Source organism: Saccopteryx leptura, chromosome 4 (assembly GCF_036850995.1).
Source record: "Saccopteryx leptura isolate mSacLep1 chromosome 4, mSacLep1_pri_phased_curated, whole genome shotgun sequence".
NCBI classification, from domain to species: Eukaryota; Metazoa; Chordata; class Mammalia; order Chiroptera; family Emballonuridae; genus Saccopteryx; species Saccopteryx leptura.
In genome coordinates this window covers 737,501-761,530 of record NC_089506.1, presented here as the reverse complement: position 1 = coordinate 761,530, position 24,030 = coordinate 737,501, and the positions used below count along the sequence as shown (strand labels likewise).

Here is a 24,030-nt window from a genome sequence, read left to right as displayed (position 1 = left end):
CCCCCCCGCCCCGTTTCCGCCCTGCCTCCCGCCTGGTGGATGCTGTTTGCACCCCCTCCGGCCCCGTGGCCGCCCTGCCTCCCGCCTGGTGGATGCTGTTTGCACCCCGCCCCCCGTGGCCGCCCTGCCTCCCGCCTGGTGGATGCTGTTTGCACCCCCTCCGGTCCTGTGGCCGCCCTGCCCCTCACCTGGTAGATGCTGTCTGCACCCCCCCCCCGGCCCCGTGGCTGCTCTGCCCCCCGCCTGGTGGATGCTGTCTGCACTCCCCCCCCCCGGTGCTCCAGGCCGGGGAGCGGGGCAGAGGGGACGTGAGATGCAAGCTCTGCAGGTGCCAGTGGCCTCCTCGGTCTCATGGTACTGGGACATTGTCGTCAGGTGCGTACATACCGTCACCTCCGAGCACTGGCGGACGCCCACGTGTCACTGAGTGACCGCCAGGGGGAAGATGCCACAGACCACTGTCCTCTGAGCAGACTGCTTCTAAGGAGTTTGTGAGAACCACCTGCATGGGTGTCCGAGGGGACCACTGGCCACCCTCCCTCCTGTGCCTGACACCCCTCACTATGCAGGACCTTCTCATTCCCGGGCGTCACTCAGAACCCCCTTCGCTTCAGAGGGAAGCCACAGGTCACCCGGCCCCTCATGGCCATTTACGGCTCAGAGCCACCTGTGCATCCGCACGCCCCTTCCCGTCCCGTGGGGAGAGGGCGTCGGTCAGCATGGGCAGCGGCACCTCTGGCCAGCCTGACGCCAGGGAAGGCAGGGCCCCTGCGGAGGACAGGAGAGGACGATGACCTTCCTGCCAATGACCCGGACGGAGGTCCTCAGCTGTACGTTCAACACCACAGCCCCGTCTTATCTCAATGACACCTGACGAGAAAGCCAGGGGACCACTCAGACCTTCTCTAAAAGGCGTCAGGAAAGGACGAATCTACTGCTAATTCACACCTCCCTACGCACCCCACGACAGAGGGCATCTCCAGGGAAGAAACAAAACCACAGGGTTCCCATGTGATGGGGACCCTCTGCCTGTTTTAAGGGCCAAGCCTGACATCACCGAATTGTTAATAAAGTTCAGACTGTCTTGTCCTCAACTGCAGACACACGACTAGACAGTTGATCCGAGCCGGAGACAGGTATTGTGACCCTGTGGGGAATCCTCACAGTGTGACCCAAATAAAGCTTGATGCAAACAGTCCAGAGGGAGCTCCCTGTAAGGAACAAGACCAGACGTCCCCTCTAGCCGGCTTCTTCCCTGGGTGTCCGTGTCCGGGAGACACAGCAGGAAAGGCTGGTCCATGTGGGCAACGACTGGGCTGGCACCCGCTGACGTGGGCACACACGTCACACACATGTACACACATGCATGCACACACACATGCACACACATGCACACACATGCATGCACACACACATGCACGCACGCACGCACGCACGATCGTAACTGCTGAGCAAAGGCCCAGACGCGCCCGGCACTGCCGTGCTTGGACACCGGTCTGCACGGCCGGCGGGGGCGGGGCGGCTGGGCACTTACCTTTCTCTCCGGGGACTCCGCCATCTTCCAATCGTGGAGCTTCAGCTGGTGCAGCTCGTCGAACTTCATGCTGACGTCCTCGACCGAGAGCTGCAGCATGTCCCAGTAGCCCGCCAGGTCCTGGGAGGTGGGTCTGGGCATGGCGCTGGGGTCCTGGGGACAGAGCCGAGAGTCAGAGCCAGGCGGTGGCAGCGGGGGCGGGCGGGGGCCTCTCCAGGGTTCTGACTCGGATAAAAATATTCACGAGGAAGCCGAGGATCAACACAGTGCACACAGTGTTTGCTGACAGTTTAAATATGACAAGGCTGCACACTGTGTGACTCCAACACTGTGACGTTCCGGAAGGTTCCGGAAGGGCAACACTGTGGGGATGGGGCCAGAGCAGTGGTTGCCATGGGGATGGGTGAGGATGACCAGTGGGGCCCAGAGGGTTTCAGGGCAGGAAACCCACTCTGTCCACTGTACTGACGGACGCCCGTCATCATGCATCTGTCCAAACGCACAGCATGTGCCACACGGAGCGACCCCGGTGTCTGCTGTGGACTCTGGGTGCTGGTGACATGTCTGTGCAGGTTCACCAGGGGTGACAAACGTCCTTCTGGGGGAAGACAGGGACTGGGAATCTCTACTTTCCTCTCAGTTTTGCTGAAAACCTAAAACTATTTTAAAAATACAGTCTGTTACAAATCTAGATGCACTGCGTTTGTTCACTGTTTCATTCTGAAAATGCTTCCTCAGAACCGGGGGCGACGGCAAAGAGCAGTGTTCACATACTCGGCACTTCAGAGACCACGGGGCCGCTGTTTTGGTCAGAAGGTGGGTCCCCGCACGGGGACCACGTGTCCGCAGTGGTGGTGGTGGCGTGGGCCAGCTCTGTCCCGCAGCTCTGACTCTGACGGCAGCTATGCCCACGGGTGCCGTGTGTGCTCCTGCGCAGAGAGGCCCAGAACTAACTCATCAGGGAGTGAGAGGCCCCCTCAGGTGGCTCCTGGGCTTGAAGGGACAGGCGATGCCTGTGGGCTGAGGTGGCCACGTCGGGCCTCACGCCTCCGCACACCTGATGTGTGCAGGCTCAGCGAGTGAACTACATTTACAACCGATGACCTCACTCCTCAGAGGGCTGGGCGCTGCCCCGGCCCGAGCCTGTGCTGCGCTGGCCTGGCCGAGTGCCACAGCCCGCGGCCACCTCTCCAGGACCACGCCCACGTCCCAGGCCAACTGCTCCGTCAGGTAGCCCCCTGCAGGTGCGTGAGTTTGCAACCACCGGTGAAGGGCTCGGACGGTTCACGCCCCCCCCCCCCCTTCAGTGAGGGCCTCTCACTAAACAGAGGGATTCTGCGATTCTTCATCTGAGTTGGCTTAAAATGTGTGGTTTTCAGCTTCCTCCAAAATCGCTCACATTAAGCACAGAGGGAACTTCAGTTTGGCTTGGTTTAAATTCCCTTGAACATGTGTCTTAGTCCATTTGGGCAGCTGTGACAGAAACCGCACTGAGCAGGCCCACAGACAGCGGACACGACTTCCTGTTCTGGGGGCTGGACTCTCGGGCCAGGGGTGCCCCTCGGCCCGTTCACAGGCAGCCTCTGCCCCTCTCTGCCTCTGTCCTCATGCGGCAGAAGCGGAGGGAGCTTTGTGGGGTCTGGTCAGGAAGGACACTGACCCCATCACTGGGCTCCACCTTCATGACCTGATGACACCCCAAAGCTCCCACCTCCTGACCCCATCACACTGGGTTAGGGTCCCAACACTGGAATCTGGGTCCACAGCACCCTGGTTTGACCTGTGTCACAACGGTCACTTCTGAGCCCAGCTGCTCTCTGAGGAGGGCGGCCAGGTGGCCGGCGGTGGAGACTGAGCTGAGGGCAGAGCCGGCCCAGCGACGCCCCGCACCCTCCCTCTCCGTCCGAAGCAGGGCTGCGTTTTCCGTGTGAGGCTGTTCTTGTCCTGAGCCACAAGAGGGCCCCACAGCCTTTCAGAGTCCGGCTACAGGCCTGCTGGACGCCCGCCGGGCGCCAGGACTTCTCGCTCCTGGACGGCTGAGCCTCTGCCCGAGCGAGCGAGCACACGGCGGCTCCGTGGCAGCGTGGAGACCGGCCCGTCGCCCCGGGGCAGACGCACGGCCGAGGACGCTCCGTCCTAAGCAGCGTCTCCAGGGAGCGCCGGCTCCTCCTCTGGGACCTCACAGGCACAAGGATGGTCCCTGCGTAGGTCGGTGTGACTGCCCACAGCTGCTCCCGGCCAGCCCCAGACGCCGACGGCCGGGCCCCGGTTGTGTCTGCAGTCCAGGCGCACGTCCACCTGTGGGCCGACACCTGTCCTCACTGTCAGTCCACTGGCTGAGAGTCACTGTCCTCTGGGCGCCCCTGGAGCAGACGCCGCGGTGTGTCACGTCACCGGGCAGAGCCCAGACCGGGGCAGGCTGCCCGCCGGGACACCCAGGTGGGTGCACACAGGTCTCTGCAAGCTGCCCTGGGCCCTGGCCACGCCCCTCCCAGCAAAGCCAAACCCCACTGGACGCCCCCACTGACTGCAGTCACGTAGGGTCACCCCAGGGGGTGCCGGGCAGCAGCCCCGCCCGCACACACGGGACGGTGGGAGGCTCACAGGCAGAGTCGGACCCAGGAGGCCTGAAGCCGTTCGGGTCTCTGCCACACCGGCCGGGGGCCCTGAGCTCCCGGAGTCGTCCGCACACGGGTCCTGGGATGAGTTACCGGCACGCTCGTCCCTTGCAGAACATCTGTTCTGTTTGGTGCGTCCTCAGTATTGGGACGGTTCGGGCTTTTCTGTAGGGTCCTTGATTTGACTTAAAACTAGTTTCTGCCCCAGCGCTCTTTGCAACTAGCAACGCTGCTGCTGATGGTGCTGTGGGCGTCTGTCTGTCCCAAGGGTGCCAGCCGCTGCCTCTGAGAACCTCTCCCTTGCCTGGCGGGCTCCGGCTCCCTCCTCGTCCCGGGTGGACGGCAGCAGGAAGGGAGGCAGCCACCCCACGTCCCGGGACTGAGAGGGTTTCCGGGTTGAGGTAAAGTGTGCCCGACGTGGGTCAGAGCGTCGTCGGGACGGGCAATTCTGAGACTCGTTGCTTCTGGCAGAGAAGGTGTGAGCAACTTGTCATCTGGGGTCTGCTCTGCTGCAGGGCGTGGGGGACAGCGAGTGCCCACCACAGGGCCCAGGCCAAGCCAGCTCCTCTGAACGCGACAGTGAGCCGACGGCACAGGGCAGAGTGCCGGGGGCAGCAGCTGTGCGTCCCTCGTTGCAGGTCCCCGACCTCTCGACAACTGTTCTCTCAGCTCCCGTCTGTCCTCTCAGCTCCCGTCTGTCCTCTCAGCTCCTGTCCTCTCAGCTCCCGTCTGTCTGTCCTCTCTGCTCCCGTCTGTCCTCTCGGCTCCCGTCTGTCCTCTCAGCTCCTGTCCTCTCAGCTCCAGTCTGTCCTCTCAGCTCCCGTCTGTCCTCTCAGCTCCTGTCCTCTCAGCTCCCGTCTGTCTGTCCTCTCGGCTCCCGTCTGTCCTCTCAGCTCCCGTCTGTCCTCTCAGCTCCCGTCTGTCCTCTCAGCTCCCGTCCTCTCGGCTCCCGTCTGTCTGTCCTCTCGGTTCCCGTCTGTCCTCTCGGCTCCCGTCTGTCCTCTCTGCTCCCGTCTGTCCTCTCGGCTCCCGTCCTCTCGGCTCCCGTCTGTCCTCTCAGCTCCTGTCCTCTCAGCTCCCGTCTGTCCTCTCGGCTCCCGTCTGTCCTCTCAGCTCCCGTCTGTCCTCTCAGCTCCTGTCCTCTCGGCTCCCGTCTGTCTGTCCTCTCGGCTCCCGTCTGTCCTCTCAGCTCCTGTCCTCTCGGCTCCCGTCTGTCCTCTCGGCTCCCGTCTGTCTGTCCTCTCAGCTCCTGTCCTCTGAGCTCCCGTCTGTCCTCTGAGCTCCCGTCTGTCCTCTCTGCTCCCGTCTGTCCTCTCTGCTCCCGTCTGTCCTCTCGGCTCCTGTCCTCTCAGCTCCCGTCTGTCCTCTCGGCTCCCGTCTGTCCTCTCGGCTCCTGTCCTCTCTGCTCCCGTCTGTCCTCTCGGCTCCCGTCTGTCCTCTCGGCTCCTGTCCTCTCAGCTCCCGTCTGTCCTCTCTGCTCCCGTCTGTCCTCTCAGCTCCCGTCTGTCCTCTGCTCCCATCTGTCCTCTCGGCTCCTGTCCTCTCTGCTCCCGTCTGTCCTCTCGGCTCCCGTCTGTCCTCTCGGCTCCTGTCCTCTCAGCTCCCGTCTGTCCTCTCTGCTCCCGTCTGTCCTCTCAGCTCCCGTCTGTCCTCTCTGCTCCCGTCTGTCCTCTCTGCTCCCGTCTGTCCTCTCAGCTCCCGTCTGTCCTCTCGGCTCCCGTCCTCTGAGCTCCCGTCTGTCCTCTCAGCTCCCGTCTGTCCTCTCTGCTCCCGTCTGTCCTCTCTGCTCCCGTCCTCTGAGCTCCCGTCTGTCCTCTCAGCACCCGTCTGTCCTCTCAGCTCCCGTCTGTCCTCTCTGCTCCCGTCTGTCCTCTCAGCTCCCGTCTGTCCTCTCTGCTCCCGTCCTCTCAGCTCCTGTCCTCTCAGCTCCCGTCTGTCCTCTCAGCTCCCGTCTGTCCTCTCTGCTCCCGTCTGTCCTCTCGGCTCCTGTCCTCTCTGCTCCCGTCTGTCCTCTCTGCTCCCGTCTGTCCTCTCTGCTCCTGTCCTCTCAGCTCCTGTCCTCTCAGCTCCCGTCTGTCCTCTCGGCTCCTGTCCTCTCAGCTCCCGTCTGTCCTCTCTGCTCCCGTCTGTCCTCTCTGCTCCCGTCTGTCCTCTCAGCTCCTGTCCTCTCAGCTCCCGTCTGTCCTCTCGGCTCCCGTCTGTCCTCTCGGCTCCCGTCTGTCCTCTCTGCTCCCGTCTGTCCTCTCTGCTCCCGTCTGTCCTCTCAGCTCCCGTCTGTCCTCTCAGCTCCCGTCCTCTCGGCTCCCGTCTGTCCTCTCGGCTCCCGTCTGTCCTCTCTGCTCCCGTCTGTCCTCTCTGCTCCCGTCTGTCCTCTCAGCTCCCGTCTGTCCTCTCTGCTCCCGTCTGTCCTCTCGGCTCCCGTCTGTCCTCTCGGCTCCCGTCTGTCCTCTCGGCTCCCGTCTGTCCTCTCGGCTCCCATCTGTCCTCTCAGCGTCTGTCCTCTCGGCTCCCGTCTGTCCTCTCAGCTCCCGTCTGTCCTCTCTGCTCCCGTCTGTCCTCTCAGCTCCCGTCTGTCCTCTCAGCTCCCGTCTGTCCTCTCTGCTCCCGTCTGTCCTCTCGGCTCCTGTCCTCTCGGCTCCTGTCCTCTCGGCTCCCGTCTGTCCTCTCGGCTCCCGTCTGTCCTCTCTGCTCCCGTCTGTCCTCTCGGCTCCCGTCTGTCCTCTCGGCTCCCGTCTGTCCTCTCTGCTCCCGTCTGTCCTCTCGGCTCCCGTCCTCTCAGCTCCTGTCTGTCCTCTCTGCTCCCGTCTGTCCTCTCGGCTCCCGTCTGTCCTCTCGGCTCCCGTCCTCTCAGCTCCTGTCTGTCCTCTCTGCTCCCGTCTGTCCTCTCGGCTCCCGTCCTCTCAGCTCCCGTCTGTCCTCTCTGCTCCCGTCTGTCCTCTCGGCTCCCGTCTGTCCTCTCGGCTCCTGTCCTCTCAGCTCCCGTCTGTCCTCTCTGCTCCCGTCTGTCCTCTCAGCTCCCGTCTGTCCTCTCTGCTCTCGTCTGTCCTCTCTGCTCCCGTCTGTCCTCTCAGCTCCCGTCTGTCCTCTCTGCTCCCGTCTGTCCTCTCGGCTCCCGTCTGTCCTCTCGGCTCCCGTCCTCTGAGCTCCCGTCTGTCCTCTCAGCTCCCGTCTGTCCTCTCAGCTCCTGTCCTCTCAGCTCCCGTCCTCTCTGCTCCCGTCCTCTGAGCTCCCGTCTGTCCTCTCGGCTCCCGTCTGTCCTCTCTGTTCCCGTCTGTCCTCTCTGCTCCCGTCCTCTGAGCTCCCATCTGTCCTCTCAGCTCCCGTCTGTCCTCTCTGCTCCCGTCTGTCCTCTCTGCTCCCGTCCTCTGAGCTCCCGTCTGTCCTCTCAGCTCCCGTCTGTCCTCTCAGCTCCCGTCTGTCCTATCTGCTCCCGTCTGTCCTCTCAGCTCCCGTCTGTCCTCTCTGCTCCTGTCCTCTCAGCTCCCGTCTGTCCTCTCTGCTCCCGTCTGTCCTCTCAGCTCCTGTCCTCTCAGCTCCCGTCTGTCCTCTCGGCTCCCGTCTGTCCTCTCGGCTCCCGTCTGTCCTCTCTGCTCCCGTCTGTCCTCTCTGCTCCCGTCTGTCCTCTCTGCTCCCGTCCTCTCAGCTCCTGTCCTCTCAGCTCCCGTCTGTCCTCTCTGCTCCCGTCTGTCCTCTCTGCTCCCGTCTGTCCTCTCAGCTCCCGTCTGTCCTCTCGGCTCCCGTCTGTCCTCTCGGCTCCCGTCTGTCCTCTCTGCTCCCGTCTGTCCTCTCTGCTCCCGTCTGTCCTCTCAGCTCCCGTCTGTCCTCTCTGCTCCCGTCCTCTGAGCTCCCGTCTGTCCTCTCAGCTCCCGTCTGTCCTCTCTGCTCCCGTCCTCTGAGCTCCCGTCTGTCCTCTCAGCTCCCGTCCTCTGAGCTCCCGTCTGTCCTCTCAGCTCCCGTCTGTCCTCTCTGCTCCCGTCCTCTGAGCTCCCGTCTGTCCTCTCTGCTCCCGTCCTCTGAGCTCCCGTCTGTCCTCTCTGCTCCCGTCCTCTGAGCTCCCGTCTGTCCTCTCTGCTCCCGTCTGTCCTCTCGGCTCCTGTCCTCTCGGCTCCCGTCTGTCCTCTCAGCTCCCGTCTGTCCTCTCGGCTCCCGTCTGTCCTCTCGGCTCCCGTCTGTCCTCTCAGCTCCTGTCCTCTCAGCTCCTGTCCTCTCAGCTCCCGTCTGTCCTCTCGGCTCCCGTCTGTCCTCTCGGCTCCCGTCTGTCCTCTCGGCTCCCGTCCTCTCGGCTCCCGTCTGTCCTCTCGGCTCCCGTCTGTCCTCTCGGCTCCTGTCCTCTCAGCTCCTGTCCTCTCAGCTCCTGTCCTCTCAGCTCCCGTCCGTCCTCTCGGCTCCCGTCCGTCCTCTTGGCTCCCGTCCGTCCTCTCGGCTCCCGTCTGTCCTCTCAGCTCCTGTCTGTCCTCTCGGCTCCCGTCTGTCCTCTCAGCTCCCGACCCCCCTTCCTACACTCTGCTCCTGACTGCACGGCACAGCGAGGTGGCTGCATGTGCCGGCGACCGTGAAGCAGGTTAACTGGCAGATGTCAGAGAACACAGTCTGCCACGCGACCCGGATTAAAGGGGTGGATTGCTAGCTCTGGGCCGCGCCTGCTCCGATGTCTAAGCACACTCGGTGAATTCCTGTCTCCCTGCACGCGGAACAGAAACAGACACGTCAGGTCACAGAGCAGCTGCTTCAAGGGGCCTCGCAGAGACCCGTCTGCATGTTAATGGGCGTGTCTGGTCTGGAGAAATCAATGCATCGATGATCAAGTGGCTATAAGGTCGTGTGAACACTGGTTATGACCCCAAAGAATACTGAGTATTTCCTCTAGTCAGACAAGACCTGCACACCCGTATTTACACAGATTCATAAATAAGCACACATACGTGCTTATTTGCAGGTGTATAATGTTCACAAGTGCAAACATTTGTATGTTTATATATAAATATAAGCCTAGACACACATATTTACATAGACGTGCATGGTGTTTCTTCCCTCTGATTTCCAGGAAGACCAGAACCAAGTTCAGCGCCGCCCATGGTAACTGACCCGGCTCAAAGCTGCCGTTTTACTCCCGACTGTGGCACAGAAAGCCCGTTATTTCTAAAATCTCATCTTCACACATGATTGTGTGCTTCCACTGAAGCCACCGCATGTCCCCGTCTTCACTGTGACATTCTCCGTACCGCGGCTCACTGTCTCCTTCCTGAGGTTCTGGGAGATGGTCCAGCTGCCGACACACCAGCGCCCGTCGCACCCGGGACACGCGTCCCCTGCAGGTCCCGCCCCTCCCCCACACCCCGTCCTGCAGCCTCTCGGCCTGGGCTACCCATCTGAACCGTCCAGAGCCGGGCAGCACCCTCTGCTCACCCAGCAGTCTGCGGCGTGCGGGCGTCGGTCACCAGAGCGAACGGGGGGGTCAGCAAGGGGCACTCACCATGTTCTGTTGGCAAAGCCAGTAAAACTGCTGGAACTTCTGCGACATGAGGAGCTGGGCGCTGCCGACGGCACTCCGGATTTTACCGAGAACTGTGCAGACAGACAGACAGGTTGGAGAGTCCAGCAAGCAGAAACAACGGCAGAAGCATATGCAGGCGTAAGTTCTAAAGAGAAGGGGCTGCCCCTCTCTGAGCCCGGAGCTCACTGCCCAGAACCTGCCCTCCAACCATGCTCTCCTGTTCCCGGGGGTCACTCGAGATGACCACGTGCCCCGTTGGGACACTTCGTCAGTGTCGGGAAGAATTCACGTTAGAACGGTGGTCCCGCGGCCGGCAGCTTCTCTTGCGCTGGGCACTGGGAGGACGGACTAGCTGGACAACGGAGTGTGCACACAAGAGACACAGCGTTTCCTACCGACGGCCTCCGGGACCCGTTAGTGACTTGATCAGGACGGCAATTCACGGAGACCCATTTTGTTACTTCAGTTGATGTGATTAAACTACGCTCAGTGAACTGTGGGCAAGTCGGGGCAGAGCTGCGAGGTCCCTCTGGTGTGCAGATGGAGCGGGAGGAAGGTCACACGGTGAGACCACGGCCCTGAGCTGGGGCTCAGTGTTCCCGCCGAGCATGGGGGGGGTTTGGAGCAGGGGGGGGCATCGCTGTTTAACAAACCAAGACTGGACTTAACACGGTGTGATCTGCCTGCACTTCCTTATGTCTGTCCTGAACCCACACCGCTGCTCTCCAGGGCTCAGTGTGGGAATGAGAAGGAAGGTGTGGGCAGTGCCTCCCCACCCAGCCTCAGCCAGCCCCGGGCGGGGGGCACTCATCCTGGGCCACCTGCGGTCAGCTGCACCAGCCCTCCCCACCCAGCCCTCAGCCAGCCCCGGGCGGGGGGCACTCATCCTGGGCCACCTGCGGTCAGCTGCACCAGCCCTCCCTACCGTGTGGGCACGACCACGAGGCTGCTACCACCCTGAGGACTTGGCCACCCCTAACATCGTCTGATGCCAGATGGTGTCCAAGCCACTGTAAATAAGAGCTTAAAAATGTAACTTAATTAAAGGTGAACGAATTGGTGCAACGCTTTGGCAGCCTTAAAAAAGAAGCCAGAGGCTAGGTGGTCATGCACCTTGCTACCTGTGTCCTCAGTGTCCTCGCCAATCCAGTCCCAGAGGGCTCGCCCCGCCCTGTGCCTCCTGCCCACCCCCTCCCTGATGGGACCTGCAGGCTGGGGAGGGGACGGGGAAGGAGGCGTGGAGCCCGCACGGGACGGGGCGCAGGAGGCAGTGCTCAGGCCAGCACTCAGGTTGTCCACACTCAGTTCACAGTTTAACCCCCAGCTGAACTCATCCCCCAGCCCTGGCCTCCTGCAGCCTGTACGCTGCACGGTGATGAGCACACACACTTAGTGACGTCAGGGCCCCTCAAGAGGTCGTTAAAGTCAGTCAGTTCTATCCTCAATGTTCATATTCTTCTTAAAATGAAATTCGGCATAGGTATCAATAAAACTGCTTCAATCTATAACCTTCAGCAAGAGACAGAGACAGACAGATGGACAGGAAAGAAAAGAGATGAGAAGCATCAACTCATAGTTATGGCTCCTTAGTCATTCACTAATTGCTTTCTCATATGTGCTGTGACTGCGGGGGGGGGGGGGTCCAGCTCAGTGAGTGACCCCTCGCTCAAGCCAGTGACCTTTGGGCTCAAGCCGGCGACCGTGTGGTCATGTCTGTGATCCCACACTCAAGCTGGTGACCTCGGGGTTTCGGACCTGGGTCCTCAGCATCGAGGCTGACGCTCTATCCACTACGCCACCACCTGGTCAGGCTCTGTCTACAGCCTTCAGCACAGAGGGTGGAGGGCAGTCTTGGGCCGAGTCATCCCGAGGGCGGTGAGCAGTCTGCAGCTCGGCTCTCTGGTGCCCCTCGTGAGAGCAGCTTCCTGTGACCCCCGGAAGTGGGAAGTGAAGAGTCCGTTCGTTCTTTCCCACGATACTCCCTGACTGCGTCACGGTGGAGACGGTTTCCTTTCGAGTGCTGCTGAGAAGGACCAGCGCCCGTCAGCGTGTGAAGGCACAGAGGACCCAAGAGACCCTCGCTCGGCCGCGTGGGGGTGGCAGGTGAAATTACTCGCTCTGTTGATGTATTTTTCGCGCGCCTTCCACAATTTCCAACTCTGTCTCGATGTGCCGTGAGGTTTCAGGACAGCAGTCCCTTGTTCCTCTCCTCCACGTTCGCAGTGGTTTCTGCAGCACCTGTGGCTGGTCTGCCGTGAGCTCGTGACGACACAGGCCCTGCTCTGGGCTCTCACCCACCACACTGTGGAGCAGGTGCGGCCCACCGTGGCACCGGGTCCTCCGGGCGCTCGTGCTGAACCGCCCTGCGTGCTCCTGTCCCAGCCTCCCCACTCACTGGTGCTCAGCTGTGGGCACCGGGTCCTCCGGGCGCTCGTGCTGAACCGCCCTGCGTGCTCCTGCTCCAGCCTCCCACCCACTGGTGCTCAGCTGTGGGCTGTGTCTCTTGACCGAAGTCTGGAAGCAGTGCTTGTCCCGTTGGGCTCAGGCGGGTCCCTTGGGCGGGCAGTGGGCAGCGGGCAGTGTCACGGCGTCTGACCTGCTCAGAACCACAGTCATGTTTCTGACACTTCATGGTTATCTTCTCTGCTGATCTGGGATGTCCCGGGCAAACGGCAGACGCAGGCCTGTTTGTCCCCCCATGGCTACGGAACAGCCTGCCACCTGGCCCTGCCCCCAGCCAGAGACCAGGGCCCCTTCGCACGGAGGGGGAGACCCCAGCTCTGTGGGGGTGAGTTGCGAGCCTTGCGCCCTCACTCACTCTCAGATGGCGCCCCCCCCCCGCCCCCTCAGGTCTTCAGGGCCGTGCTCAGCGCACCTACCAGGTGACACTTAGATTATCAACAGCTTGAGGCAGAGCTGCTTTAGGGCAAAGGTCTCCCCAACACCTTTGGAAAGACCCTCCGTGGAGTTTCCTGTGTGAGTCACACCTCCCCAGACTTCAGATGGGGCTGCTGCAGCTTGGGAACGATTTATCTCATAGAACACCCCTTTGGGGCGGGGGGGTTTCTCTTTATGGCATTTATCTGTTTTGTTTAACACAATTAATACAAAAATCTCAAAACACTAATGTAGTGAAGGTTTACAATCCCCCCAAAGTATATCTATCTATCTACCTTTAATTTAACAAGAGGAAGCTGGCAGTAATGTGACTTCACTGAAAGCAGTATTTATTTAGGCTCACAATAGATTTTATTAACCACGGGGGACTGAATCTAAATTCACTTTGTCAGTTCAGTGAACTGTGATTATAAAATTACAGTTTGGGAAAATATTCTGTGCAATGCAAATTTCAAAATTCAGAGCTCTGAGTTTTGGTTTAACAAGGCATTTAATTTAGTCTCTACTTTTTTTTTTTTGTATTTTTCCGAAGCTGGAAACGGGGAGGCAGTCAAACAGACTCCCGCATGCGCCTGACCGGGATCCACCCTGCACACCCACCAGGGGGCAATGCTCTGCCCATCTGGGGCGTCGCTCTGTCGTGACCAGAGCCATTCTAGTGCCTGAGGCAGAGGCCAAGGAGCCATCCCCAGCGCCCGGGCCATCTTTGCTCCAATGGAGCCTCGGCTGCAGGAGGGGAAGAGAGAGACAGAGAGGAAGGAGAGGGGGAGGGGTGGAGAAGCAGATGGGTGCTTCTCCTGTGTGCCCTGGCCGGGAATCGAACCCAGGACTTCTGCATGCCAGGCCGACGCTCTACCACTGAGCCAACCGGCCAGGGCCTAGTCTCTACTTTTAAAAAGCACCATAACCAATAACCTCATACTTGTTCTTAAAATTAGGACTAGAATCAAAGGCTATTTTGCTTTTTAAAAGTCACTAGGGAAATAGCTGAAGGTGAGTGCTGTGGTGCCGTTTCCCATGCGCGGCGTGCAGGAGTGCCAGGCCGAGACCCGTGGCCACGTCTGTGCCCACGGAGACCAGGCAGCGGGAGCTCAGAAACCCCGACAGCCTCAGAGGTGCTGGCTCTTCTCTGCTCTGTGCCCAGGCTGCGGCCACTCCGCCACCTGCAGGGAGGAAACGGCAGCGGGAAGAGGCCCAGGGGCCGGCGCACAGGCTGCGGGCAGGGGTGCGAGGTGGGGAAGGTGTGAGCAGGGCAACTGTCCTGTGTATGCGCTGCCTGCCTCCCGCCTGCCTGTCCTCCTCCTCACCCCCAAGGGCAGGACCTGGTGCCAGACACCGTCCAGGCCCTGCGGGGGGTCCTAAGCGCAGGACGGCTGCCACGGAGGCACCTAGCTCGCAGACGGCAGCAGGGGACAGAGCGCTGGGGAAGCAGAGGGGCTGCTCTGAGAAAAGCATGTCCCCAAGGGCTGGACAGTGAGTGGTCAATGGCCCAGCCCCTCTCCCAGTGGCAGGGGAAGGTCCCTGTCTGAATGAAGGCTTCTCAGAGAGCAGAGACCACAGGGGCTCCTGGGCCCAGCACTGCGCCCCCCTCCCGCACACACCCCCCCACAGACCCAGCACTGCACCCCCCTCTCCTGCACACAGCCCCCCACACAGACCCAGCACTGTGCCCTCTCCCGCACACAGCCCCCCCACGCAGACCCAGCACTGCGCCCCCCTCTCCTGCATGCACCCCCAACGCAGACCCAGCACTGCACCCCCCTCTCCTGCACACAGCCCCCCACGCAGACCCAGCACTGCGCCCCCCTCCTGCATGCACCCCCAATGCAGACCCAGCACTGCGCCTCCCTCCCGCACACACCCCCCCACACAGACCCAGCACTGCGCCCCCCTCCTGCATGCAACCCCAACGCAGACCCAGCACTGCACCCCTCTCCTGCACACAGCCCCCCCACACAGACCCAGCACTGCGCCCCTCTCCTGCATGCAGCCCCCCACACAGACCCAGCACTGCACCCCTCTCCTGCACACACCCCCCCACGCAGACCCAGCACTGTGCCCCTCTCCTGCATGCACCCCCAATGCAGACCCAGCACTGCGCCCCTCTCCTGCACACAGCCCCCCCACACAGACCCAGCACTGCACCCCTCTCCTGCACACAGCCCCCCCATGCAGACCCAGCACTGCGCCCCTCTCCTGCACGCAGCCCCCCCCACGCAGACCCAGCACTGCGCCCCTCTTCCGCACGCAGCCCCCCCACGCAGCCCCAGCACTGCGCCCCTCTCCCGCACGCAGCCCCCCCACGCAGACCCAGCACTGCGCCCCCCTTCTGCACGCAGCCCCCCCCCCACGCAGACCCAGCACTGCGCCCCCTTCTGCACGCAGCCCCCCCCACGCAGACCCAGCACTGCGCCCCTCTCCTGCCTGCACCCCCCCCCACGCAGACCCAGCACTGCGCCCCTCTCCTGCCTGCACCCCCCCCCACGCAGACCCAGCACTGCGCCCCCTTCTGCACGCAGCCCCCCCCACGCAGACCCAGCACTGCGCCCCTCTCCCGCACGCAGCCCCCCCCACGCAGACCCAGCACTGCGCCCCTCTCCTGCCTGCACCCCCCCCCACACAGACCCAGCACTGCGCCCCCCTCCCGCACGCAGCCCCCCCCACGCAGACCCAGCACTGCGCCCCTCTCCCGCACGCAGCCCCCCCCACGCAGACCCAGCACTGCGCCCCTCTCCTGCCTGCACCCCCCCCCACACAGACCCAGCACTGCGCCCCCCCTCCCGCACGCAGCCCCCCCCACGCAGACCCAGCACTGCGCCCCTCTCCTGCCTGCACCCCCCCCACACAGACCCAGCACTGCGCCCCCCTCCCGCACGCAGCCCCCCCCCACACGCAGACCCAGCACTGCGCCCCTCTCCTGCACGCAGCCCCCCCCCACGCAGACCCAGCACTGCGCCCCTCTCCCGCACGCAGCCCCCCCACGCAGACCCAGCACTGCGCCCCTCTCCTGCCTGCACCCCCCCCACGCAGACCCAGCACTGCGCCCCTCTCCCGCACGCAGCCCCCCCCACGCAGACCCAGCACTGCGCCCCTCTCCTGCCTGCACCCCCCCCACGCAGACCCAGCACTGCGCCCCTCTCCCGCACGCAGCCCCCCCCCACGCAGACCCAGCACTGCGCCCCTCTCCTGCCTGCACCCCCCCCACGCAGACCCAGCACTGCGCCCCTCTCCCGCACGCAGCCCCCCCCACACGCAGACCCAGGCTGCAACTGGGGCTGCCCGGCCCGCAGGCTCGGTGCAGGGCGTGGAGGTCTGCGTTATTGCAGGGGCCAGGAGATGCCGCAGGGGCAGAGGAGGCGTGAGCACCTTGCCTGGGCAGCAGACACTCCCTGCTCCTCCTCGCCGTAAAGAACGGGCTGGCCAGGTGTGACAACGAGGCGACCACAGTTAACTGCACCTGAGGGGCTGGACGGAGCTGCTGCTGACTCGGGCTGCGGTAGATTACACTGCGTTTCACATGCAGCCCGTTCACGACGTGATTCCGAGTTCTCCTGAATGTCCCCAGTGACAAGAGCGTCACGAGGATGCTTCTGCCTTTGATCTGCTCGACGGCTCCTGTCCCGTCAGAGAGAAGCACCTCCGGCCACGTCCTCCTCTTGCTTCCCAGGGGCTGAGGCAGGACACCTCCACTCACGTGCCACCTGCTCGGGGAGTCTCTCCGGACTGCAGGCCTCCTGTGTCAGGTACGGCTGGGCTGGGGCTGGGCTGGACCAGGGTGGGGTGGACGTCCAGGCTGGGGCCCCCGTGCACAGAGCCACGGCGAGAAAGCGCCCAGTGAGGGCGAAGAATCCGCAGCTCCAGACGGGCACAGGAGGGCGCGGCTTCCTCAGCAGACAGGTGACCGAGTCCTCTGTGACCACTCTGTGCAGCTGGAGGCCTGACGTGAACCTCTCTGAGCTCAGCTTCTTTTTACAATGGTGGCGACATGGTGTACGTGTCACATGACGGTGAGCTTCTAACACGTATGTAACACGCTTAGTGTAGGACGTGGCCCGTGGTGAGCAGTTTGTGCTGCTGTAAAGGTTTGTTTTTAACTGTCTTTGAAAAACGATATGCTTGAGAAAATGATGACATTAAAAGTATACACTAAATATGGAAAGTTAGCTAAAGCAGGTATGGGTCTGCGTTGTCACATGTCACACAAACATGGTGACCAGTGTGCCACACACACAGGGGGACTGGAACTTTTGAGACGTGTCCTAAATGTGTGAATTCAAATGACCATAGACACACGTCACAGGCACGTCATGGGGCCAGGACTCCTGCGTCTCCGCCTCCTCCAGCGCCTCTGGAGGGGCCCCAGGACGTGCCAGTGTCCGAGAGGACCCGCGTGCGGGCGGCGTGTGGGGGACCGAGAGAAGGTGTGCCCGCCCCGCAGACACGCCCGGAGAGGACTGCTTCACCCCAGCTTCCTGTCAGCTTAGGCAGCTGTTTTCCGTGTTTTAGCTTAGTGAAAAAGGAGATAAACCCTGTTACAATTAAAAAAGTGAATTTGACAAGCTGACATGCACACTGACGACTGAAGGAGCACAGCAGGAAAGGAGTGATTTTTAAGTGTCAGGGCTGTGAGCCCTGACAGACGATGTGTTTGGGCAGTGCCTGTGGACCGTCCGAGCACTGCCCTGGCGTCCAGCTAAGGTGCAGCCCCTGGGCAGTGCTCCCAGGTGGCTCTTCCTCCCAAGTGCTCAAGATGAGTGTCAACTCAGGTGAGGATGTGTGGCACAAGTTTACCGGGAGGGGACATGCTGACCAGGAGGCCATGGGCTGACCGGGAGGCCATGGGCTGACTGGGAGGAGATGGGCTGACCAGGAGGGGACGTGCTGACCAGGAGGCCATGGGCTGACTGGGAGGAGATGGGCTGACCAGGAGGGGACATGCTGACCGGGAGGGGCTGGGAGAACCACCTCTGCCTTCCTCCTCGGTGGCACCGCCAGGTACCACAGAACCGACACACCAGTTGTCCTCCCAGACTCTCAGCTCGGGCCTCAAGCTCTCTAAGTCCACAGAACGTCCTTGTGGGAATGTCTTCCTGCTGGGGCTTAGGGACCTAGTGTCCTATAGCAGTCACTGGGAAACACAGGCCAGGGCCAGACCCCAAAGACTGAGCTGTGCTTCTGGACCCCAGGGTGCAGTGACCTACTCATGTGCAAAGGGACTCGCAGGAGACAAAGGCTCCTAAGGACAGCACGCACAGTCAGGTCAGCACACTCAGAACTGCCCTGTGACACGGTGTTCGTCCAGGACAAGTCAGTCTAAATGCAGGGCAGCCGCTCTCTGGGAACCCTGGCCTGTACCCAGTGTTTGTGTGCGGACCACACACGCAGCTCCCCAGTGTTTGTGTGCGGACCACACACGCAGCTCCCCAGGGCTGCTGCTCTGGTCACTCCGGGTGACAGGCTTGTCCAGGTAACGGGAGGAGGGTGGGGGGACAGGGGCACCGTCCCTTTCTACACAGAAGCAGGGACCCACTTGTGCCGTCAGGGTCAGGAGGTCTGCACTGCCCACACCTGGCGGAAGTCACAGAGAAGCCCCCCGCCCCGAGACTGGGCAGCAAAGAGCACATGGTCACCGCGCTGACCAGTCAGCTCTTCTCAACGCCAGTGGTTGTCAGGCATAAAGCCAAAGCAACTCCTTACGCGTGCGGGGCCCCAGTGGTTCTGGAAGACGGTGGGGACGCTGCCCTGAGACAAGAGGGCGTCTGGAAACCCACCCCACCCCTGACCGCCTCATCTGACCAGCGAGAACAGGGGCCCACCCCCGTCTCAGCTGCCCTGAGACAAGAGGGCGTCTGGAAACCCACCCCACCCCTGACCGCCTCATCTGACCAGCGAGAACAGGGGCCCACCCCCGTCTCAGCTGCCCTGAGACAAGAGGGTGTCCAGGAACCCACCCCACCCCTGACCGCCTCATCCGACCAGCGAGAACAGGGGCCCATCCCCGTCTCAGCTGCCCTGAGACAAGAGGGCGTCCGGGAACCCACCCCACCCCTGACCGCCTCATCCGACCAGCGAGAGCAGGAGCCCATCCCCGTCTCAGCTGCCCTGAGACAAGAGGGTGTCCAGGAACCCACCCCACCCCTGACCGCCTCATCCGACCAGCGAGAACAGGGGCCCACCCCCGTCTCAGCTGCCGTTTCCCTGGGCGGGCGGCACCCCACCCCCGTGGACGGCACCCCACCCCCGTGGACGCTGCGCCCGGGGCCCGAGCTCACTCTCCTCGGCGAGGTCGTTGTCCTCCGCCTCCCGCTCCATCTCCTTGCACCAGCCCTCCATCCTCTGCGTCTCTGTGTGCAGCAGCTTCAGGAACCAGGAGCCGTCCCTGCGGCACGGGGACACCCTCCCGCTCTCCACGGGGCCCACGGCGGGCTCCAGCCAGGGCTCGGGCGGGGGCAGGTTCGCGGTGTCCACGGGGGCCCGGTAGTCCTCCCGGTAGCTGAAGAGCCCCTGGGTCCGCACGGTCCGCACCGCCCCGTACTGCGTGGGCGTGCTGGGCTCCGAGTGCCGCTGGAATGACGAGCCGAACTGCAGGCCCTTGTCCTCCATGGTGACGTGTCCGGGGAAGCCCTCCAGCTCCAGGTCTGCCTGGACAGCTGCTGTCACACTGTTGGAGCGCTTGAACCGTCCGTGTCTGCCCAGGAGAGAGGAGAGGAGGGGAGCCTTTCTGAGGGGACGTGGTGCCACAGAACCAGAGCACGGGGGACAAGGGACACGCTGGACCGCAGCCCCCCACGCCCGAGGGAAACGCCCTGTTGCCAGTGTCCTTGTTTCCCACACGAAGGACGCCCCGCTCTGCGAATACTGGAGCTCTAGCGTCTCCCTAAGCCCCAAGGTCTGGGCAGTGCCCCCGAACACTTAAGCGTCTTCGGGAACAAGGAGGGTCCCCAGACTGTGCGACGGCCATCCGGGGCGGCTCAAAGGGCCCAGTCTGCCTGGCTCCCAAGGGCGTCTCCTCTGGGACAACACCTGCAGCCCACGGAGCCGTTTCCGGACACGAGCCTCCTCCCAGCTGAACGATAGCCCCCCACCCCCCGTCCTTGACGCACAACCGCAAATGGGAACCCGACTCCAGCAGGGGTGCCGCCCGTCTCCCCAGCCTGTGGGCGAGGTGACCAGAGCCCTGGTGCTGCTGGTGACCGCCGTGTGCGTCTGCACAGTCAGCCTGGACCTCGCTAACCCTTCTGGCCGCCCGTCTCCCCAGCCTGTGGGCGAGGTGACCAGAGCCCTGATGCTGCTGGTGACCGCCGTGTGCGTCTGCACAGTCTGACTGGACCTCGCTAACCCTTCTGGCTCCCCGCCCACAGCGCCCCCGGAGGGCACGCAGCTGCTCCAGCCGCTGGGAGTCACCTTGCCCCTTACTCGGCCGGAGGCCACGGGCAGCAGAACTGGCCCCTGGAGGGAGTGAGGGAGGGTGGGCAGCCCGCTGGGCCCCCAGGTGTGGAGGACGCCCGGTTCCCAGAGGTCTGCTGGGAACCCGGGCGGCTGCCGTCTGTGCTCGAACTTCTCTGCCATTGGAAGCTCTGCAGGGTGGGCGGGCCCTAGAAACCTCCCCTGTGAGTGACAGCATCGGGCTTCCCGGCTAGGTGCTGGCTGAAGTTCAAGATGCACGGATGATTACAATGTGTTCTTATGAGTTTAGAAGAGATACAACCTTACACATAAACAACGCCCCTGCTCAGGTTACAGAAACGACACCTGTGTGGTGGAGGTCCCTGCGCTCTGGAGCTGGAGGGATTCCTCTGAGGAGGAGCCATGGCAGTGAACCACCCCCTCCCCGACTCCCTGTGCTCCCCTCCCTTTAACACCCTGAGCTGGGGGGCGTGCAGCTGCTACCCCCCAACAAAGGACCGAGTCCTGAGCCATCAGCCTCGCTGGGGTCACAGGGGCTCAACAGCTTCAGAGGAGTCACTGCCCGCCTCTTGCTAAGATAAGACACACGTGGACGCTAAGTCATACGTGCACGGTGGAAACGGACAGTATAGACACGGCTCTGCTTGCACACGCGTGCACTGCTGGTGGGACCTGGGCCGAGGCCGGCCACCGTGTGCACCCGTGTGCACCAGCAGCTCTCACGGGGACACGCAGTGCGTGGCGGGAGGGGCGGAGTTACCGCTTCTCGTCTTCCACTTGCACGCCGACCGAGTGGTACTCCCGCAGGCCGCGGCTCTCCGTGTCCGAGTCTGTGCCCGTTTCCACCTGATTCAACACAGAACATCTTACTTTAGAACCGAGACCAGGGACCTGGGCAAGGGGCTGTCTCTGTGTGCGGTCACCTGCTGTCACTAGTCACGCCCGTCTGGGGAACACGGAGGTGCTCGCGCCCAGTCTGATCCCAGGGAGAGGGAAACGCACTCACATGGGTGTTTACGCGGCTACCGTGTTTCCTCACGTTTTACGTAACTGCCCAAACTTGGGTCTTTTCAATGTATGCACATAAAACTGTTCAGCTCAGACAAAAAATAGGCTTTGCTGGGTTGTGTTATTACCGGACACGAGAGCCCTCACCGAGCCCACAGGGAAGAAGGTAAGTCCAGCAGGAACCAGACGGGGCTGATGACAAACACGCAATCTAACACTGATACTGACGTCTGCACCACATACAAACACATGGAGGGGCAGGACCAGGAACACGGAGGAGGCACGCCCGTCTGTTCACAGGCAGCTGTGGCACACCCGCTAACAGGACTGTGCCCGGCCGGCACGGTGCAGTCAGAACAGGACAGAAACTGTGCCTGTGTCTGCCCAGAGGTCTCCCCAAACCTGCAAAGCCCTTTAATGGTCGTCAGCAGAGTGACCAGAGGTGGATTTAATGGCACGTGCCTGGGCCCCAACTTCCAAAGGGCCCCTCAAAACCCCAACTTGACACTTTGTTCTAATGACACCAAGTTTGGTTTCCTATGTGCAATTTTAACATGAATAGTACATGATATCTTTTACTTATTCAAAAATATGGTTAAGGCCCTGGCCGGTTGGCTCAGTGGTAGAGCGTGGGCCTGGCCTACAGGAGTCCAGGTTTGATTCCTGGCCAGGGCACACAGGAGAAGTGCCCATCTGCTTCTCCACCCCTCCCCCTCTCCTTCCTCTCTGTCTCTCTCTTCTCCTCCCGCAGCCAAGGCTCCATTGGAGCAGAGATGGCCCGGGCGCTGAGGATGGCTCCATGGCCTCTGCCCCAGGAGCTAGAATGGCTCTGGTTGCAACAAAGTGACGCCCCAGATGGGCAGAGCATCACCCCCTGGTGGGCGTGCTGGGTGGATCCCGGTTGGGCGCATTGTGGGAGTCTGTCTGACTGCCTCCCCGTTTCCAACTTCAGAAACACACACACACACACACACACACACACAAAATATATATCTATGGTTAACGTGTATTTTTATTTCCATCTCACTCTCTTTTTTTTAAGGGGCCCAATATTTTCTTCTGTGCCCGGGGCCGCAACTGACCTAAATCTGCTTCTGAGAGTGACGTTAACATGAGGGAACTCTAGCATAGCGCATTTTATAAAAACAAACAGAAACCCCCCAAACTCTCAGTACGACAAGTCTGTGAAACCAAAGGGTTAGTTTAGCCACAAATGTCCCTGCCCCCCACTGGCCCTTTCTTGTTTCACGAGAAATATGACCAATTGGATCAACAGGCCTTTGACCCCAATCCAAAATGTCACAACTAAGGTTTAAGACACGTTTCTTCTTAAACATATGAATGCCCGCTACCAGGGCGACACAGACCATGACACGCAGAGAGACACCTCTCCTGTGAGTTACGAGACGGAGCTGCCTTAGCAGTCGTGACCGTCACGTGCGGCTGCTCAGAGCCCGGCAGAGGCTCACAGAAGTGGTGACACTGGTGGCTGATGTTGACATTCTCTTCACCAGGCACTGCGCTAAGAACACGACAAACACGCAGTCCACAGGACACCCGCAGGCGTTCCCAGCTGCACTGAGCAGCTGAGGAACCAGAGATGGTGAGTCACTTGCCCAGGGGTGCACAGTGTGCTGAGCCGGATCAAGCTGGCCTCAGACGTGCTCGGCATCGACCCTCTGTGGCCAGCCCCAGCAGCTCCCCGTGGTTCCTGAGCCCGGGGCACACCCCCTTTTTGTGGAGTGACTGAAAGCGGGCATGGGAGTCATGCTCGTTCGCGGGTGCTCTGACGGCGGGAGACAGAGCGGCTTGTGCAGGGGGGGGCGTTTCTCAGTGAAAAATCCTCTCCTGCTGCTGGTCACCGTTCTTCTGTTTTGTTTTACATGGACTGTGGCTTTAATGACTTTTATTTCTTAAGTGTGCTGGGTGTGAAGATTGTCATCGATCTTACTCTACACAAGAGGGTGGCCATGGGACCCCTGGTTTAGGACGTTGTCCCGGGTCAGGGTGGACGAAGCTGCCCGTGGTCCTATTTTATGAAAATAATTGGATTTGTGCACTCCTCCCCCAGGGAGGGGTGACTGGTCACTTCCTAGTTTCTGCCACCACACAGACCCTGCTGTGAGTGTGTGCCCCCCGCCTTCTGTGAGCATGGTCACAGCTTGGTGTCACTGTCACGGTGGACGGATGCACACTGCGGCAGAACCACTGTGCGCACATGGAGAGAGGTCTGCGAGTGAGCACTGCCTCTCGTCAGTGCTCAGAGGACGTGCCCCACGGACTCCACGTCTAGGAGTCTTGTCTGGCGAGATTGCTGTGAGCTCTGACAAAGGGGGGCATTCGCCATGACGCCATGGGCAAGGCGCAGCGCGGGGCTGGACTGGAGGTGGACAGGGGTGGACGAGGGGTAAGCCCGGGTGGACAGGGGTAAGCCAGGGTGGACGGGGGGTGGACTGGGGGTGGATGAGGGGTAAGCCAGGATGAATGGGGGTGAAGCAGGGGTGGATGAGGAGTAAGCCAGGGTGGACAGAGGGTGGATGAGGGGTAAGCCAGGATGAATGGGGGTGAAGCAGGGGTGGACGAGGGGTAAGCCAGGGTGGACGGGGGGTGGACTGGGGGTGGATGAGGGGTAAGCCAGGGTGGACTGGGGGTGGATGAGGGGTAAGCCAGGATGAATGGGGGTGAAGCAGGGGTGGACGAGGGGTAAGCCAGGGTGGACAAGGGGTAAGCCAAGGTGGACAGGAGGTGGACCGGGCATGGCAGGGGGCGAGCAGGTGCACATGAAAGTGATGGTTTACGTGACACAGCTGTGATGCTGGGGGCGTTAACTCTGCAACACGAGAGATGCTGGTGATTCGATGCAGACGGAACACGGAAGCCACACAGGACAGACATGGTCACAGACACTCAGCACGGAGCCACCACAGCCCCCGTTAACAAGAGGGGCTTCCTCCTTCCCGGCCCCACAGCACCTCCTGCTGTGACCGCCACGGGGTGGGGAAAGTGGCATGTTTGGAGCCCGTGAGATTCTACCACTGCTGGCTGTGGGCTCGGTAAGTCAGTCAACTTTA

The 24,030-nt window shown here is 61.8% G+C and overlaps 1 protein-coding gene across 3 annotated transcripts in view; it reads right to left on the bottom strand.

Moving 5' to 3' along the window:
* The window catches only part of DLGAP2 (DLG associated protein 2), a 460,914-nt gene that overhangs the window by 3,194 nt on the left and 433,690 nt on the right, over positions 1 to 24,030 (bottom strand). For all 3 annotated transcript variants that reach the window (XM_066380042.1, XM_066380043.1, XM_066380044.1), the window contains 4 exons: positions 20,712 to 20,797; positions 18,817 to 19,232; positions 9,626 to 9,717; positions 1,535 to 1,687 (listed from right to left, as the gene is read on the bottom strand). In XM_066380042.1, the coding sequence (XP_066236139.1) occupies positions 1,535 to 1,687; positions 9,626 to 9,717; positions 18,817 to 19,232; positions 20,712 to 20,797 (747 nt within the window). The remainder of the gene's footprint in view (positions 1 to 1,534; positions 1,688 to 9,625; positions 9,718 to 18,816; positions 19,233 to 20,711; positions 20,798 to 24,030) is intronic.